Source organism: Acanthochromis polyacanthus, chromosome 15 (assembly GCF_021347895.1).
Source record: "Acanthochromis polyacanthus isolate Apoly-LR-REF ecotype Palm Island chromosome 15, KAUST_Apoly_ChrSc, whole genome shotgun sequence".
NCBI classification, from domain to species: Eukaryota; Metazoa; Chordata; class Actinopteri; family Pomacentridae; genus Acanthochromis; species Acanthochromis polyacanthus.
Window position 1 is genome coordinate 519,339 of NC_067127.1, and position 18,143 is coordinate 537,481.

Below are 18,143 nucleotides of genomic sequence, written 5' to 3' on the forward strand. Positions count from 1 at the left end.
AAAGCAGACAGAAGAAGACGTCTTTGTGCACCTCAGTAAGTTTTAATGATGACAAAAGTGGTTTGGTACACAGATGTTCTACCAAACAGGGATCTGCTATTATTCTTTGGAGCTCTTTTGTTATACACAGTCAGTTTAATACCAAAGAAGTCTAAATAATTTATAATTATTAGTAAATCCACACAACCCATACCCCTTAGAAAACGCTCATATTAATCCTGTTGCTGTCTGATGTTTCAGGTGTTTAATAAAATTAAGAGAAAAGAATCAAACAGCTGGAAGCAACGAAGTAGACTGCAGCTCCTGTTAACGTTTAGTCACCTTTTATTATTTAGTCTCATTAATCTGACCTTCAGTTTGTAATTAATGTTAAATTCCAGAGCAAAGAGAACGAGGAAGGTGTGATTTAGACAAACTGTGTTTTTGCTCTGTGATGTTTTTACAACCAGCGTTATTCCTGGAATTTGGAAAAAACTTCCCTAAAACACAGTTTAAAGTACATTTACCTGTGTGCTCATCTGTTAATGTGATGGATGAGGTTTGGACTTGTAAAAATGAAGTGATTCTGTTCTGTTAGAAGGTTTGAAACAACTAAAGCTGTAGTCATGGCATTTACATAAATGAGTTTATTTAGTTTATTTCTACAGGGACTGTGGACATGAATCACAGCAGAGACCATTAGCATCTGTTTAAACCAATAAAGTCTTATAATACTCCTGGAAGACCTTAACCAAGCTGTTGACGTGAAGTTTCTCTGTCTTTAACATGTGATAGGTAACCAGACTTTATTTAATGAGGATCTTTCCAGAGAAACGTTCCACCACTCGTCTCTGACAGCCGTGTCTAAATTGTAAATGTGAAGCGTCTTGGTTCAGGCTGTTGAGTGAAACCGTCACAGATATCCGTATGTTTCAGCTGTCCACAGACAGGCAGGTTATTGACTGGGCTTTCTTTTCCTCTGTCTCTTACATCAGGAGCAGTTCCCTGCAGAATAGAGGGTTCAAGAGGGCAGAGCAGTGTTTAGACTGGAGTCCTTTCACATGTCTTTTAGCCAGAGCTGCTCTGTTAGAGCTGCCTGCTCTTCTTTTCTTCACTTGGTCTTGCTGTGTGCTTAGATGGACACTGAGCAGCTCCAACCTCCTCTTTCAGACAGATACCTAGTCAGTCAGCTTCTTCTGTCTGTTTGTTTAGAATAGCTTCAGCATGCTGAGTGAATGTCTTCAGGCCGTGATCTGCTTTCAGACCCACAGCTTGCCTCGATGTCATAACACTGGTGTGTGTGTGTGTGTGTGTGTGTGTGTGTGTTTCCGTGCACGGTGGTGCGTCCGTCTCAGAGCTCCCGTCTGTCATTAGTCCACATTGGACAGCGAGGATATGAGGTCGCTCAGTCCTGACCTCAGAGCACCTGCATCTTCTATGAGCTTTCCTCTGCTGTGTGCTGCTCATTGTATGACAAGCCTCTGCTTCCAGGGAGTAATTACTGAGGAACTATAGCCACAGATATGTTTAAATACTCCTAAATATCTTGATAATTCTATATGAGGGCTGCAGCTAATTGTTATTTTCTCGATTAACTGATTTGATGTTTGGTCTATAAAATGTTAGAAAATCAAGATAAATGTTCATCTGTGCTTCTGAAAGCCCAACATGATGACTTTAAATGTCTCTTTCTGTCTACAACAAGAACATTTTCAGTTAAATATCCAGAAAATATTTAAAATTAAAAAGGTTGATTCAGAGAATTTAGACTTTTTCTTTAAAAAAAATGACTCAGAATGGTTGGTGATCAATGAAATAGAACTTAATGAAGAATTGGTTTATGAATGCAGCGGTGTTCCTGGGAAGATGTTTTAATGTTTGCTATGCATATGTGTTTGTTTTGTGCTTCTCTATTATATTTGTAGACAGTTTTCAGGCATGTTATTTGGTCGCTGATACACAAAAATTCGCGTATCGAGGTATCAATTTTGAGACCCAACGTGAATCGCCCAAATTCGATGAGGAAAAAAAAACCAACAGGACCAAACATACGGGATCAGTAGTGTGTACGTGCAACAACCCAGTGGCATTGCCCCACAAGTTCCTCAACAGAAGAGGCTCACTCCCATGGTCGATCAGAAAGCACACACAGTGATGACTTCATGTGGCTCATTCAAATTTGAATCCAGTATAAATATTTGGTTTCATCACATTAATATGACTTTGTGCTGTTTTTGGGGGGTGCCTAGAAGGTCCCATACAGACATTTTTTTAAGCCTTCATGTTTAAAGAATTCTAGGTGTCAGAGTTCACCAGAATGCACCATTTCAGCCTTTAAATTTCAAAAGTTTCTTGCATGGGAGGGCCTAATACTAATACTGTAAGCAGCACACATAATGTTTTAGGAAAATATCCATTGAGAAGATCTGGACAGGTACAGAAATATGAGACAGATGAAATACTACCGGGGTCCAGATGGACAATAAGTGTACGGATGAATAGGTTTGACCACATGTACTGATGAGGGGTAAAGATAAATAGTTTGTCTGGTCCTGCTCTCCTTCATCTCCTTCTCTCCCTCCTGTTCAGATCCAATCCGTTCTATGAGCCCAGAGCTTCCGGTCCTGGACCTGCTGGTGGATCTTCTGTAGATGTGGGCAGCAGCCAGAAGAGGAGAGCTCCTCCACCTCCAGGCCCCAGCCCCAGCCCTCCACCCCACAGGCCCAGCTCCGGTCCAGACAGGGAGAAGGTCCAGTCGATGGGGCCCGGCTTTGGTGGGGTCCGGTCCGATGGGGTCCGGTCCGGTGGCAGCAGTGATGGTCAGAGAGCTGGCCTCCTCTTCCCCCAAGGTAAGCAGCTTCTCTGGGAAATATTCACCTCATTTTATCCTCCTGACAGGAACACACGTGGTAAGGTAGATGTTTCTGTTTATTTATTATAAAATAAACTACTAATGTGATCAGTGATAATGGTAGAGGCTGGTAAGGTAGATGTTTCTGTTTATTTAGTATAAAATAAACTACTAATGTGATCAGTGATAATGGTAGAGGCTGGTAAGGTAGATGTTTCTGTTTATTTAGTATAAAATAAACTACTAATGTGATCAGTGATAATGGTAGAGGCTGGTAAGGTAGAGGAGATGAACTTCCTTTTCCAGTAAGTACATTGTAAGTTAGACCAAAAAGAAGAAAATTTCTTCCTCTGTTTCTTTTTTCCTCTTTTTCTCTTCTTCTTCTTCTTCTACTATTATTTCTTCTTCTACTCTTACTCCTTCTACAACTACTTCATAGTTTTCTTCTTCATATATTTCATGTTTCCTCTTTTTCTTCTGTTTCTTCTTGCTCTACAGCTCCTACTTTGTCTTCTCTTACTATTTTTTTTCTTCTTCTTTCAGGTCCTCTTTTACTACTTTTTCTTGCTCTGCTTCTTCTCCTACCTGCTTTTATGTACTACTTTTTTTTACTACTTCTGTTTCTGCTTTGCTTTACTACCTTTCATTTCTTCTTCTGCCTCCACTGCTTCTCCTTTTCTTCATTCTCCATGAGAACCATGTGGACTGAAACCAAACAGGTGTTCAGGTGTGATCCTGGTCCGAAACACAGGATCCATGTGATAATATTTCTTTTTAGCTTTTTTCTGCTGCTGGTCTGACGGAGATCCCTCTGAACTCTACAGTTTAATCTGAGTTCTGCCTCTGATTAAATTCAGCAAACAATGAAGGATTTCTGATTTCTCCGTTTGATTTCTGTCCCTGCCTGTGCTGGGAAGCTGCTTGTAGTCATAGATGGTCGATTTATAACAGAATTCACACATTCATCCTTCAGGCTGCTTTCAGAATGTCTTCTTATAAATGTGTGTGTGTGTGTATCAGTGTGTGTGTGTGTGTGTGTGTGTCAGTGTGTGTGTGTGTCAGTGTGTGTGTGTGTCAGTGTGTGTGTGTGTTTCAGTGTGTGTGTGTGTATCAGTGTGTGTGTGTGTGTGTCAGTGTGTGTGTGTATCAGTGTGTGTGTGTGTGTCAGTGTGTGTGTGTGTATCAGTGTGTGTGTCCACGTCCAGTGGTCCTTACATTAGCTTTCTTTCCGCCTGCACGGTCTCATCTCCTGGCCCATTCTTGATGCTCAGCGGGCCTCATTTGAATATAGGTATTTGTTTATTGGGGTGTTTTCGTATGTTTATTTATTTATTTAAATTAGGTAAATCATGGCTGTTCTAATTAAATGGATGATGGTCACACACACTCACAGCAGGAGGCAGACCACTGGTGGGGAATGATTGGCTGTGGGGGTGTGGGGTTAAAACTGTGTGTGTGTGTGTGTGTGTGTGTGTGTGTGTGTGTGTGTATGTGTGTGTGTGTGTGTAATGAGTCTGTGTGGGGCTTAAACACAGGGGGCTTAACTACAGCAGAGCGATCACAAGGGGGTGTTGACCCCCTGTACACACACACACACACACACACACACACACACACACACACACACACACACACACACACACACACACACACACGTGTGTCTCCAACATGGCAGCCCTACAGTTTCCTCCACACACGTGCAGCTGCTGAGTGTTTTAGTGTCGCTGGGCACTGACGCTGGCCGTCCATGTAATTACAGCACACTGCTTTTATCACCCAGCTGCAGCTTCCTGTGACCGTGGGTGAGGGGCCTAAACCACTTTAATTACCAGAGCCAGTGGCCTGTGGTGGGCCACACTTCGCCCAGAGATGCCCCGGCCTCTGGAGCTCAGGGTGGAGGAGGGAGGGTGGAGAAAATAAACAATTAGGATTGGAAGGTGGAGGGAGGGAGAGGATGGAGAGAATGGAGGGAGAGGATGGATGGAGGGAGGGAGAGAATGGAGGGAGAGGATGGATGGAGGGAGGGAGAGAATGGAGGGAGAGGATGGAGGGAGGGAGGGAGAGAATGGAGGGAGAGGATGGAGGGAGGGAGGGAGAGAATGGAGGGAGAGGATGGATGGAGGAGGGAGAGAATGGAGGGAGAGGATGGATGGAGGGAGGGAGAGAATGGAGGGAGAGGATGGATGGAGGGAGGGAGAGAATGGAGGGAGAGGATGGAGGGAGGAGGGAGAGAATGGAGGGAGAGGATGGAGGGAGGGAGGGAGAGAATGGAGGGAGAGGATGGATGGAGGCTGGAGGACAGCAGAATAACGGGACGTTCACAGTAAACAGGGACCGACAGGGTGTGTTGACATATACATCCAGTGTGAATAGGTTTCTGATTCACACCGAGCACCGTGACACACGTGCACGCCACAGCCTGCACGTGCACGCCGCAGCCTACACCTGCACGCCGCAGCCTACACGTGCACGCCGCAGCCTACACGTGCACGCCGCAGCCTACACGTGCACGCCGCAGCCTACACATGGGCTGAGAGATGACCTTTGAATGTATGAAGTCAGAGAGGATTAAGAGGAGACATTCCCACTATGAGAGGCCAAGACAGAACCAACACATCCCCACACTACAGACGTGCACTGAGTGTAAATGTGCGCTCGGCTACGTGCATGAATCTGTTCCTGTAGTTTGTGTTGTGCCCACGGCTCAGTGCACATGTTCTGGGGCTGTTCTAACCTCTACTCCACCATAGACGGCGGTTCAAGGTGTGTTTTCTGCATTTCCGTTGTATTTTAGAGGCTCTTCATGTGTGTGGAGCTGAGATAAACACACACGGCCGGCTCTAATCTCAGGAAGTGAATAGAAATTGATATATTGAAAGTCTCCATATTCAGTTATACGTTTACAACCTGCCCTGAGGGGTTTCAGATGTCTCGTATGAGTTTTTTTAAATGAAATCTGGCCTTTGCTAACCGAAAGAGATTAACATGTCTTACATCCATTTACATTTACTCCTAGCAGAGGTAACAGAAGAGCAGCATTTGAATGTTTGGTCCTGTTGTTCCACTAAAGAATGAGCCTCCACTGATGCTTCTGGTCCAAAGAAAACTAGAACTTTTGCAAGAATTAGTCCGGATGATAGCAGTGAGGAAGAAGAATCATCAGAAATACTCCTTTATTCTAAAACAGATTCATACTTTGGCCTCTTTCAGGAATGAATCCTCTGGAGCAGATGGAGTTTTAAACTTAGCTGTGTTTGATCCTCCTTGTCATTGCATTAAAACTGCCCTCTTCAGTAGCAGCCTGTGGAGAATCAGGACATCTACAGGACATATGGCGTGCGCCCACTTCCTCCATGCACAGGTATTACACGTATAGATGGATTTACATTAAGCCCTAACAGAGGCTGAGCGCTGGACGGCTGCCAGTGGAAGAACGTTCAGCACCAGCAGTTCATGGAAACAAACCCACAGAGGGAGCTGAGAGAGGTTTAGTATGCAGGGTCAGTGGATGGAGGGCTAAATACACAAGCAGCAGCCTTTGTTTTACTGTTCAGGAAACATAACAGACGGCAAATAATACCTTAGTGCTGATATGATGCCACAGGTATGACTCTGATACAGTAACGGCTAAATACACTGAGACCACAGCGGACAGTAATGGAATAATATGAGGATGTGAACAGAAACCAGAAACATCAGGACTGAATTATTGTTCCACAGTGTTCCTATATTTTAATATCCATGTAGAGCTGTAGGGTTTTAAAGACCAGCGCTTCATGTCTGCTTATAAAGTGTTAAATTCTCACAGATATAAAAGCTGCAGTCCTTTAGTTCACCTTCTGCAGGAGTTCAGTAGATCTTCATAGCTGCTGGTGTTCATCTACAAACACCTGATTTAAACAGTTTTCTTTTTTTTAAAACAGTTTTTTTATTTAAACAGTTTTCAGTAACAGGAGTTTCCTCTCTCAGTGAGAATGCGTTGTTTGCTTATCGAGATGTTTTCCATGTTGGCTTGACTTCTGTTTCAGAACATGGACATCATATATTCATGTCATATGTACCTTTCACTAGCCTTTAGCTCTTTGCATTTGTCAGAATAGTCAGTTGGCTTTGTGAAGCTGTAAAGCTGGACATGTTGGCTGCACCGGCCCACGTTTGAAAGATCTTTACAGACGAGCTTTTTCAGGTCTGTAGCGTTACACTGGCGGTCTGTTTTTGCTTCTGCTTTGTGGTTGATTCATGGACTTTCTGCAGTGTTCCTATTTTTGTGGTTTTTAGTCTCTGTCAAGCTGCAATTATGAAAAAAATAAAAACCGGTTGTCATTGCATAGCAGTAGAAACAGAGGTCTGTTTGTTTAGTTCAGTACCGTCCTCCGTTTGGTCATTCATGTCTTTACTTTAGGACTAAATGAAGACAGGACAGTGATGTAGTCTTCAGGTTTATTCTCTATCAGCTGATCGGTCAGTTTGACCAGATTAAGTCATGCCTTTACTTTTACTTGAATGTGCTTCTTTAACTGTTGTCGCCATCTAGGATTCACAAATACAACTCTAGTCTTTGAATATTGAGCTACCTCTGCATATTTTCCGTTTCTATCTGAGATTTGTCTCCCAGTTGGTGGAAGTGCTGCTTGAGTCTCATGCCAGTGTGTCTGTACGTCGCCCCGTCTGGGAGATATAGATCCTCGAATGCGTGGAGTTTAGTGTCTGTGAAGGAGCTGGAGGGATGAGAACGTCTGTGGGATTAATTTAAATGAACACAGGGAGTTCCTGTTGGGCGGGCTGTGAGCTCCGTCTGGTCGGATTCAGTCCATCTCTTCTCCCTGGGGCTGATTTCTGCAGTGATCCCTCCCTGCTCCTCCTTTTTCATCTCTATTCAGACCGCTCTACACTTAGATGCGCTGATCTTTGGATTTTCATCAGAGTTTCCGCTTCATGAATTATTTGCCTTATTTTCATATAAAGAAAAGTTGGAAGCTGGCGTTTGTCTGTGGAGAAAAGTTAGAGCCTAAAGTTCTGCATCGTCTTAATATCTTCTCCAGGAATCTTAGAAACTGTTCAGCGTTTTCACTCTTTACTTCCATGCGGTTTGATAATCCAATATATGGTTTAATTGTTGACTGTTTTTGCAGAATTTTATTACATATTTTAGCTTCCTTAGTTTTTGAAATCTCTTTTGTTATTCTCAGCTCTCCTAGTTTAACCCTCAAGCAACCGAGTGTTGTCATTTATGACCCCAGCCATATAATTATATTTGCCTTTTTTATATCTTTTATCTGAAAAATGTTTCCTACCATGAATTTGTCAATCTACTTGTCCTACAGCTGCTCATAGTTTTTTGTAGAGATCGGCCTACTGGTGTGACAAGGATAATGGAAACTTGTCTGGGGTCACTTATGACCCAGAAAGATGTGTAGGTTTTTCACTATTGTAGGCCTTAGTTTTATTTATTATTTCTACCTCTAATCGCTATATTTCAGTGTGTTGCACTATAGCTGGCAGACCTACATTTTTAGCCACAGCTGCCCTGGGGCAGACTGACTGGCTGCCAATCCACTCCTACAACCCCTCTGACCACCACCAACATTACACAGCATACACATTCATACAGCAGTGGAAGTGGCAGCACTGGAGCTCAGGTGGGTAAAGTGTCTGCATTGGACGAACGGCTCTGCCCCCTGAGCCACAGCCGCCCCTAATCTAAATACTTCTCTGCATGTTACATCGCACACATACAGACAAGATGTTTGTGTAGATTTTGTTTTTATGTGCTTTTGATTTACTATTGAGGAAACAAAAGGAATAAAGTTTTAAAAGACGTGGCAGACAAAGCGTGTCTAAATAAATGTTATTGCGTTCTTACAATGCATCATGTTGTTCATCTGGTTTTACTTTAGCTCTGAGTCAAAAATGATTAAAATCCATGAATAATAAAAGAAGGTTACTTTAGAATATCCATCTTAAAATGCAGTGGAGTGGAATAGGTAAGAAAGCACAAAAAGCGGCACTAAAGTAGACGTATTCCTGTGTAACATATAGTGGGTCATAAATGAGCCCAGTCGGTCATTTTAGTGGCTAAAACAGCTTGGTTGCTTGAGGGTTAAACTGTAGTAAAAAGGTAAAATAATGAGTTTTAAGTATAATCTAACATGGTGTTCCTGCTATTCCCCTCCATCTGCTTTCATGTGTGACACACAGAAGCAAACAGTGCTTCCTTTCTTCCAGAGGTGTGTTTTCTTCCTCCCCTTCAGGTGGAGGGCTGCAGTGATTGCTAATGTTAATGAAAAGGTTGAAATTAAATGGAGTTTGCTGGTTGTGAGAGCTGCAGAGCCGGAGGGGGAGGCAGAGGCCACAGCTCTCCTTCTTCTCCCAGACTTTGTCTTCGCCGCCCCTCCTTCAGTTCAGACTACCTCCAAATTGAAATTAGAATAAATTAACATTATTTAATTGAGTTCGCAGAAGGCTGCCATGTTTCTTAATTAGCTTTCACCGAGGTTGGCGGCAGGCGAGGACCGCGTCGGCTCTGTGAAGTGTTTCTGAGGTTACCGTGACGACTGAGGGATGCTTTTGGAGGACGGAGGAGAGCCCAAGAGACAAGGACAGTCATCTGATGTCTTCTGATCTCTGCCCCTCTAAGGTCTCCCGTCTTCTTATCGTTATATCCTGGACCAAGTTATTTCATCTCTTCTGATAAGTTTGACATTCCCTCACACAGAGTCTCAGATGTTTCTGAACCGTTTATATTTATACATATTTATAGCTGTCAAGACGCTGCGTTAGAGTTTTAATTCACATTGGTGCTGATTGTTTCAGTTAAAAATGAAGTTTTACAGAAGGAATCAGTCATATTCTTGATATTTACAGCCTCATTGTGAAGACTCTGCTGGTCTTCTGAATGTGTTTGTTGCTTCAGATAATTAATGTACACATTACAGTTTACATAAACAGCTGAAGCACTGAACACTTTGATCTGAACATTAATATTTATGTCATAATATCATCTGCAGTTTTACTTTTCTCAATAGTTTAATATCAGTTTCAGTATCAAGTAACATTTCAGTTTCAAAATGGGAAAAATGAGGAATATGTCAGTTTAGATGCAGTTTTTCCATCTCGTTTAGTTTCATGTGTGATATGATTTATGACCTCAGTGTAATTAGTAGTGTTGTTTTTACTGCTGTATTCCAACCTCGTTTTAGATTACTTATTTTATTTCACTAGTACGTCGCTCTTATATTTTGTTTCTTTTTACTCTTTCCAGCACTGCTTTTCTTCTGTTATCCTACATGTAGCTGTATGAGTTTAACAGACGGTCACTGTCAGATCTTAAATTAAAATTACTGTGTTGCTTTTCTTTGCAGTTTAGTAGAAGCAGGAAAACATTGATCTGTTCTGATGAAGGTTCAGGGTGAAATCTATCCGGAGGTTTGTATGGCGAGTCTATATTGTCGGGTTAAAGCGACGGATCACGAGACTGTTGTCTCTTAAATTTCAGAGCTTGGCATCGGCGTTGGTGGGGGAACGGGCATAGCGGCCGTCTGAGACCAAAGCATTGAAGCTTCAGTGGCTCCTTTGGCCACGCCGGCCTTTCCATAAGCTGTAATATTAGGAGAATAATCCCTGAGAGAGGAAGGCTAAATCATTACCTCTCCCAGCGTGGACCCCTCCTCAGCTCTCTGAGTGCCCTGTCATTGGATCTGGTGGGAGAGTTTCTTCTTCTTCTCATGGTTTAGGTCCAATCGTTGGGCTTCCTGACTGCAGGGCATCGCTGTCATCAGGTTAAGAGGAAGGTAAAGATGTGACCGAGTACTGAGCAGCTTCAGCTGTTTGAGCCAACAGTTAAAGGAGTGACTTCCAGGTTTGGTGTTTGTTTGATCAACTAACTTTGACATCCAGAGAAGAAGAAAGTTCGAATCGACCGACCTGTTGTGTTTTTTTAGAATCGATACCCGGAACCGATATAAAGGGTGGACCATAAGTTTCCATACATAGGAAAAATAAAACGTTTTATGTTGGACAGCCACTTAGCCGCTAGCTGTTAGCATAGCCTTAGCCACTGTGAGAGAGGCTAATTTTCTGGTTTGTGTGTTTCTTGTTCAGTTTTTCAGCTTCACAGACATTTCTGAGAGCAGAGAGTGACGACAGACAGAGAGCGGTGACTGAAGCATTAAATATATCGATAGTCTGCCAATAAAATACAGATAATCAGAAAATAATATATCAACCAGGCTGATAATCGGTGTGTCCCTAGAAGAACGGAGTTACGACTTGATGCACGAAGTCTCCCAGAGCTGCAGGCATTGATGTGTTTAATAACAGAGATATGTTGTGTTTAATCATTTTCTATGAAATCTAAAATCAGAACGTCTTCAGCTGCTGTTCCCATGTCAGTTTTCTCCACTGCAGCCATGAAAGGAGACACACGTATGTGTTGTGTGCTCTAATGTGTGTTCCTGTGTGTGTTGTGTGCTCTAATGTGTGTTCCTGTGTGTGTTGTGTGCTCTAATGTGCGTTCCTGTGTGTGTTGTGTGCTCTAATGTGCGTTCCTGTGTGTGTTGCGTGCTCTAATGTGTGTTCCTGTGTGTGTTGTGTGCTCTAATGTGCGTTCCTGTGTGTGTTGCGTGCTCTAATGTGTGTTCCTGTGTGTGTTGTGTGCTCTAATGTGCGTTCCTGTGTGTGTTGTGTGCTCTAATGTGCGTTCCTGTGTGTGTTGTGTGCTCTAATGTGCGTTCCTGTGTGTGTTGTGTGCTCTAATGTGCGTTCCTGTGTTTGTTGTGTGCTCTAATGTGCGTTCCTGTGTGTGTTGTGTGCTCTAATGTGCGTTCCTGTGTGTGTTGTGTGCTCTAATGTGCGTTCCTGTGTGTGTTGTGTGCTCTAATGTGCGTTCCTGTGTGTGTTGTGTGCTCTAATGTGCGTTCCTGTGTGTGTTGTGTGCTCTAATGTGCGTTCCTGTGTGTGTTGTGTGCTCTAATGTGCGTTCCTGTGTGTGTTGTGTGCTCTAATGTGCGTTCCTGTGTGTGTTGTGTGCTCTAATGTGCGTTCCTGTGTGTGTTGTGTGCTCTAATGTGCGTTCCTGTGTGTGTTGTGTGCTCTAATGTGCGTTCCTGTGTGTGTTGTGTGCTCTAATGTGCGTTCCTGTGTGTGTTGTGTGCTCTAATGTGCGTTCCTGTGTTTGTTGTGTGCTCTAATGTGCGTTCCTGTGTGTGTTGTGTGCTCTAATGTGCGTTCCTGTGTGTGTTGTGTGCTCTAATGTGCGTTCCTGTGTGTGTTGTGTGCTCTAATGTGCGTTCCTGTGTGTGTTGTGTGCTCTAATGTGCGTTCCTGTGTGTGTTGTGTGCTCTAATGTGTGTTCCTGTGTGTTGTGAGGATCTATTTTGATCCAGTTTCTGTAATGCGGGTATCATTTTTCCACCTCTTCCTCTGTTGGGTGCATGTCGAGTTCACAAGTTAAGCGCTGCGAAGAGCTCGTTCTCTGAATACCGCCGGCTGGTGTAAAAGGCCTTCCGCAAAGCGCCGCTTGTAATCTGCCTTTGGTAAGTCCTCTTTAGTTTTATCTGCCAAGGATTACCTCACAAGCTGCATGCAGGAAAAGAGGGAGACGCCGAGCAGGAGAGAGAGAAATGAAAAGCAAGTCAAACAGAAAACGATGAAGATGAACAAAATGAAAACAAATCGCTGTGTAATCTCTGAAAGAACGAGAGCTGCTATGGAGTTGAAGGAAGTTTCCCTGGCTGCTCGTTCAGAGAGGGAATTGACTAATCCCTCCATGATTGATGTCTGCTATGAGAGGCTCTATAGCAGACTAATAGGGCTTATGAGGATGACCAGAACTCCTTTGTGTGTGTGTGTGTGTGTGTGTGTGTATGCGTTTATGTGAATGAACCAAACCTTTTTGTCTGGTGTGTCCTCAGAGCCCAGCGGTTTGAATGACATAGCGGCCGGAGAAGGGGTAACTTTATCTTAATCTGGCCTTAATCTGCCTCTCCTCCAGGTGTGTGTGGGCTTAAACCAGAAGGATCCAGGCTTTTTGGGGTGAGCTTTAAGGGGCTTCGGGCCACGAGATAGAGGTCAGTGCACTTGAGGACTCCTTGGACCTCCAGAGCTCTGAGACCCCCTACATCTTCTAAGAAGCTCTCAGACCAAAGCTCCTCCTGTCAGCTTTAAGTGGCCCCGCTACGATTTAATTGAATTAAACCAACCGTTCTCCATAATTTAAAAAAGGAAGTATCTTATGAATTAGTCAGTGATTTGTCTTTTAAAGTGTGTGAGTGTACGTGCACACACATGTGCACTGCTGTGTGTGTGTGTGAGTGTGAGGAAGGAGAGCGAGTGCAGCAGTGATAAGGCTTTAATTGCCTCTTTATAAACCCTCCAGCTCTGATGGTATGCAGGTGTGTGCTTTTATGTGCTGCAGGAAATACTGAGTGGAGTTTTCTCTGATGGCTTCAGAGCTTTTGTGGGACTCAGGAGAACATCTGATCGTTCTGTTGTGGTCTTAGAACATAGATTTCTGTATTTTGATCCTCCTCGTCTTCTTCCTTGTGATCCAGAGATCAGTCTTTGTGCTCCGTCTGTAAGAATGTTTGGAGGTCATTCCATCTCAGATATCAGAATTTTATAACTATTCCTGTTTAACCTTCTTATCAAAGATGCTTAGAACATTTTAGATTAACATAAAATACTTTCTGAGGTTAATATTAATATATAATTACTCGTCGACCCACTTTTAGCACTTTTTTTTGTTTTGCTGAATGAATTTTGTGGCTATGATTGGACTACAATAGCTCAGGAACTATTAAAGATAAAACCCTTCTTCTTATTTTTTTATTATCTTACATTTGGAGAACCAGTTTGAAACCCTTGCATCAGACTCTGGCAATTTTTAGTTTTTATGGTGTAACTTGTTATATCTGGTCATTTTTATTTTTAGTTATTTTAGTTTTTGTACTTTCTGGCTAAAAAAAGGATTTTGGTTATATTTTGTTTATCATTTTTATTTTTACTTATTTTTCTTTTTACAATTTCAGGCTAAAGACTGAAGAAGACTTGAACATCACAGAGAGAGGGGTTGAGGTGGAAGCAGTACAGCAGAATTAGATGTTTTATAACTTAATATTAGTTTTATGTGAGATGAAGTCCAGCATCTCCAGAACGTATCATCTGATCCTCACAGTTCCTCTCGTCCTCCGATCTCCTCAACATCTTCATTCTCATCTCCTCCCTCTGGTTCTGGATGTTCTTGTCATATTCCTGCCTCTTTCCCCTCCCTCTGTGCAGCGTTCCCCTCCACCTCTCCTCCTCCAACAGCGTGTTGATTCATGCTTATTCTGATCAGGAGTCAAAGGGGCCACTCTGTAATTATGTTCATTTTAATTGGCTGTGCTATCACCCCTCCCATCACCTGGAGCCCAGCGCTGCTGGACCATGGACCTGAGGAGTAGAGGGTGGAATACTGCAGCAGTAACACCCCTACACACACCTATTAACACACACATATTATAACACACACCCTAACAACACACATTCTAGATGATGGACCTGAGGAGTAGAGGGTGGAATACTGCAGCAGTAACACCTCCAACACACACATAACTTAGTAACACACACACACTTAACACACACACATATTATAACACACACACCTCTTCTTGACCTGCAGAACATAATTCCTAAAGTGGCCTCCTCCTCTCCTCCGGTCCTCCTCTTCTCCTCCTTCTTTTCTCCTTAATGAGTTTTTGTTGGCTGTCTCAGATTCATTGATAAATGTCGTGCTATCGGATCAGCTGATCCTTACTAATTTGTTTGTTGAAGATGGCAGTTAAGAGATTAATATGTATGGATTTAAAAGAGCAGTACATGCTCCTCCTCCTCCTCCTTTATTTATCTGAGGAAGATGAGGAGGTGAGGAAGAGGAAGCTGTGGGAGGCCTGTGGAGCCTCTTCCTAGATTCTGTAATATAGACACAGGGTTTTAAATGTCTAATCTGATGGCTGAATTCTCTGAAGAGAAGGAAACATGGAGCAGAGTGGATCATCTTCAGTCCACCCGTAGACTTATTGTCCCTCAGCAAACAGCAGAAGTTATCACAGAAAACATCGACTTCAGTAAGATTCTCTACCGCTACTGAAGTTTGATTCTCACCTCCTGTCATGAACTGTATCCACTAGCGGAACAAATCAGAGCCGGGCCAAGGGCGGGGCAAATGACCGGGCCCTTTAAACCCAAATAATAAAGCTCATCATAACATAATTTTACAACATACACGTGCCCGCAACAGGGGGGCTTACAAGCTTCGGCACCACAGGGAGCGACTGTCATTTAGAAGTCCATCAAACGGACATGAAGTATAACAAACCAAGAGAACAACAGAAACTTTAGGCCATATGGTCACTCATAATAAAACAACACAAATTCAAAGCAGTTCAGCACCACGGATAGCGACCGCATCATTTTGACACCCACTTTAACTATTTCAGCTCAGAGCCTGTATCAGTAGCTATAAAGTTTAGTAAAACTGGCACAGCTGCCCACATGTTCACAAACACAATTTCAGTGTGAAGTACTATAGGCCTACTCACCACTATTTGAAGGGCTTACGACGAGCCTTGCGCTCCGCGGACTCGTTCATGATGCTCTGTATGTCCATTTTCTTTGCTCTCTCATTCTCTATAGACAACATGGCAAGTTTACTCAGTGGAGTTAACCCTTACCCTTGCTCCTCAAGTGTTTTAATGAGTTTTAGCTTAGAGAATGAACACTCAAGGGTTGCAACGGTGACGGGAAGAGTCAAAAATAAAAGGGGCGTTTACCCATGCATTGTTGTAATACGGGGCATTTCGGTTGGCAAAAAGCCAGCAAGGCTCACAGTAACAGCGGTCTAATTTGGGGGAGTAGCACAGCCAGCTGCGTGGAAGTTTCATCCAAACTTTAGTGGTAGAGGTGTAATAACTGTCCGAAAAACATCGATTGTTGTTATCAGTGGGAAATGGACTTTTGGGTCTGCATGGGCCCATCTTAAGGATACATCTTTTAATGTTGGCATCCTGAATGTTTTCAGCAAAATTGGCCCGATGAGACGGGAAACATTCCAGAGGAGGGTTTTTATCCTCTGCAGCCTGCATGTCATCTATAGCGGGAGGAGACCTGCTGCTGCTTTCATTTTCAGTGTCCAGCGCGGATGAGGAGGGGGGCCGTTGGTCCAGGCACCAGGTCTGGCTCTGCCCTGGAGCAGCTAGCAACTGCTGAGTCCCTGACATCACTGCTATACCACCAAGAGAGAAAGAAAGGTTACGCCCTGTCGTTACACCACGTTACGCCCCGGTGTTACTCCATGTTACGCCCCTGTGCTACACCACGTTACGCCCCAGTGTTACACCACGTTACGCCCCAGTGTTACACCACATTACGCCCCGGTGTTACACCACATTACGCCCCGGTGTTACACCATGTTACGCCCCGGTGTTACTCCATGTTACCTGCCGGTGTTACACCATGTTAAGCCCCGGTGTTACACCATGTTACGCCCCGGTGTTACACCATGTTACGCCCCGGTGTTACTCCATGTTACGCCCCGGTGTTACACCGCGTTACGCCCCGGTGTTACACCGCGTTACGCCCCGGTGTTACACCACATTATGCCCCGGTGTTACACCATGTTACACCCTGCTGTCACACCACGTTACGCCCTGGTGTTACACCACGTTACGCCCCGGTGTTACTCCATGTTACGTCCCGGTGTTACACCATGTTACGCCCCGGTGTTACACCACGTTACGTCCCGGTGTTACTCCATGTTACGCCCCGGTGTCACACCATGTTACGCCCCGGTGTTACACCACGTTACGTCCCGGTGTTACTCCATGTTACGTCCCGGTGTTAATCCATATTACGTCACGGTGTTACTCCATGTTATGCCCCAGTGTTACACCACGTTACGTCCCGGTGTTACTCCATGTTACGTCCCGGTGTTACTCCACGTTACGTCACGGTGTTACTCTATGTTACGCCCCGGTGTTATGCGTTTAGTGGGCACGCTGCAGCCTGGCACACTCACTCCTTTGTCTCCTCCAATTTCTCTTACTCCATCCTCTTTTTTTCAGTGAATGGTTTTTATTTCAGTTTCAAAGCCGTGTTTTTTCTCTCCTGTGTTTTTCCTTTCCTTGGTTCTGCCTCTGGAGCAGAATAGGCCTTGGAAGCAGAAATGGTCCTGGAAAAGGAAACAGCTTTTCCTGATTTTTGCATTTTACATCTCGGTAGCCAACTGCCGAAAGGCCCTCTGTCTTGGCCTTGGGGTTGACTGCTAGATGGAAGCATATCTGCTGAACCTCCCCTGTAAATCACCATCATAATGAACATATTTACATATTTCCTACGTTGTTTTATTGCATGAAGCTGCACTGGAAGGATTTATCTGGATAAATGTGCAGCCCAGCATCGTCTCTGTAGGAGGTTCGGTTCAGCGGGAGCTCTCAGGTGTAAACTGTCATCATTCCACCTGTTCACACAGAAAACTGAGCGTGCACACACACGTGCACACACGTTCTCTCACGGCTCTCCTCAGTGCGGTGTGATTACAGCAGTAATGTGATATTTCCTTTGTATGTTAATGTGTATTATTTTTCACGCTACATTCGCTCTCCTCTCCTCTCATTGTTCCATCCTCTCCACATCTCCATTTACATAATTGAACTTTTGATTGGACTTCTCTCCTCTCGCTCTCATGGAGGCCACGTTTGAAATCCCAAAGCACAATTTCATGGCTAAGATGATGCGAGGTGATCGTGCTGTTTTATTTTTTCTAATGCGCAGAAAGCTCAGATTAAACAAATTGCCTGTTTTGATTGAAGTTGCAATTAAGTAATTGAGCTGTTTGCGGCTGGAGACCGGCCAATCAGAGGAGTTTATCGGCAGCAGGATGGATGGCCTCTTAGCTCCGACCTTGTCCTCTTAGTGTGAACAGGTTTTAATATTCTCTGGTGAGGATAAAAGCAGCGTTTGATGACCTTTTCTGTTCAGCATCATTTCATTAGAATCTGCATTTACAGCGTGTGTTTATCCTGCTGCCATTGAAGTGTGTTTTTATGTGTGTTTATGTGTGCTGTGTGTGTGTGTTTATGTGTGCTGTGTGTGTGTTTTATGTGTGTGTGTGAATGTGTAGACTTTTTTTTTTTTTTGCCGTAGGCTCCTTGAGCGGATTACAAGTTTTAAAGAGTATGAGATTCAACACCTCCTCAAATCTGACACTCCCTGACACTGCTTTGAAGCCTCCAAAGTGAGATTGGAACGACACGAAGCTCTTTTCTCTCCACAGAGT

General features: G+C 43.8%; 1 protein-coding gene across 1 annotated transcript in view; it reads left to right on the forward strand.

The window, feature by feature from the left end:
• Window positions 1–18,143, forward strand: part of ehbp1 (EH domain binding protein 1) — a 222,109-nt gene that overhangs the window by 79,666 nt on the left and 124,300 nt on the right. Inside the window, 2 exon segments of the mRNA XM_051960483.1 lie at window positions 2,569–2,734; window positions 2,766–2,828. Of these exon segments, the coding sequence (XP_051816443.1) occupies window positions 2,569–2,734; window positions 2,766–2,828 (229 nt within the window).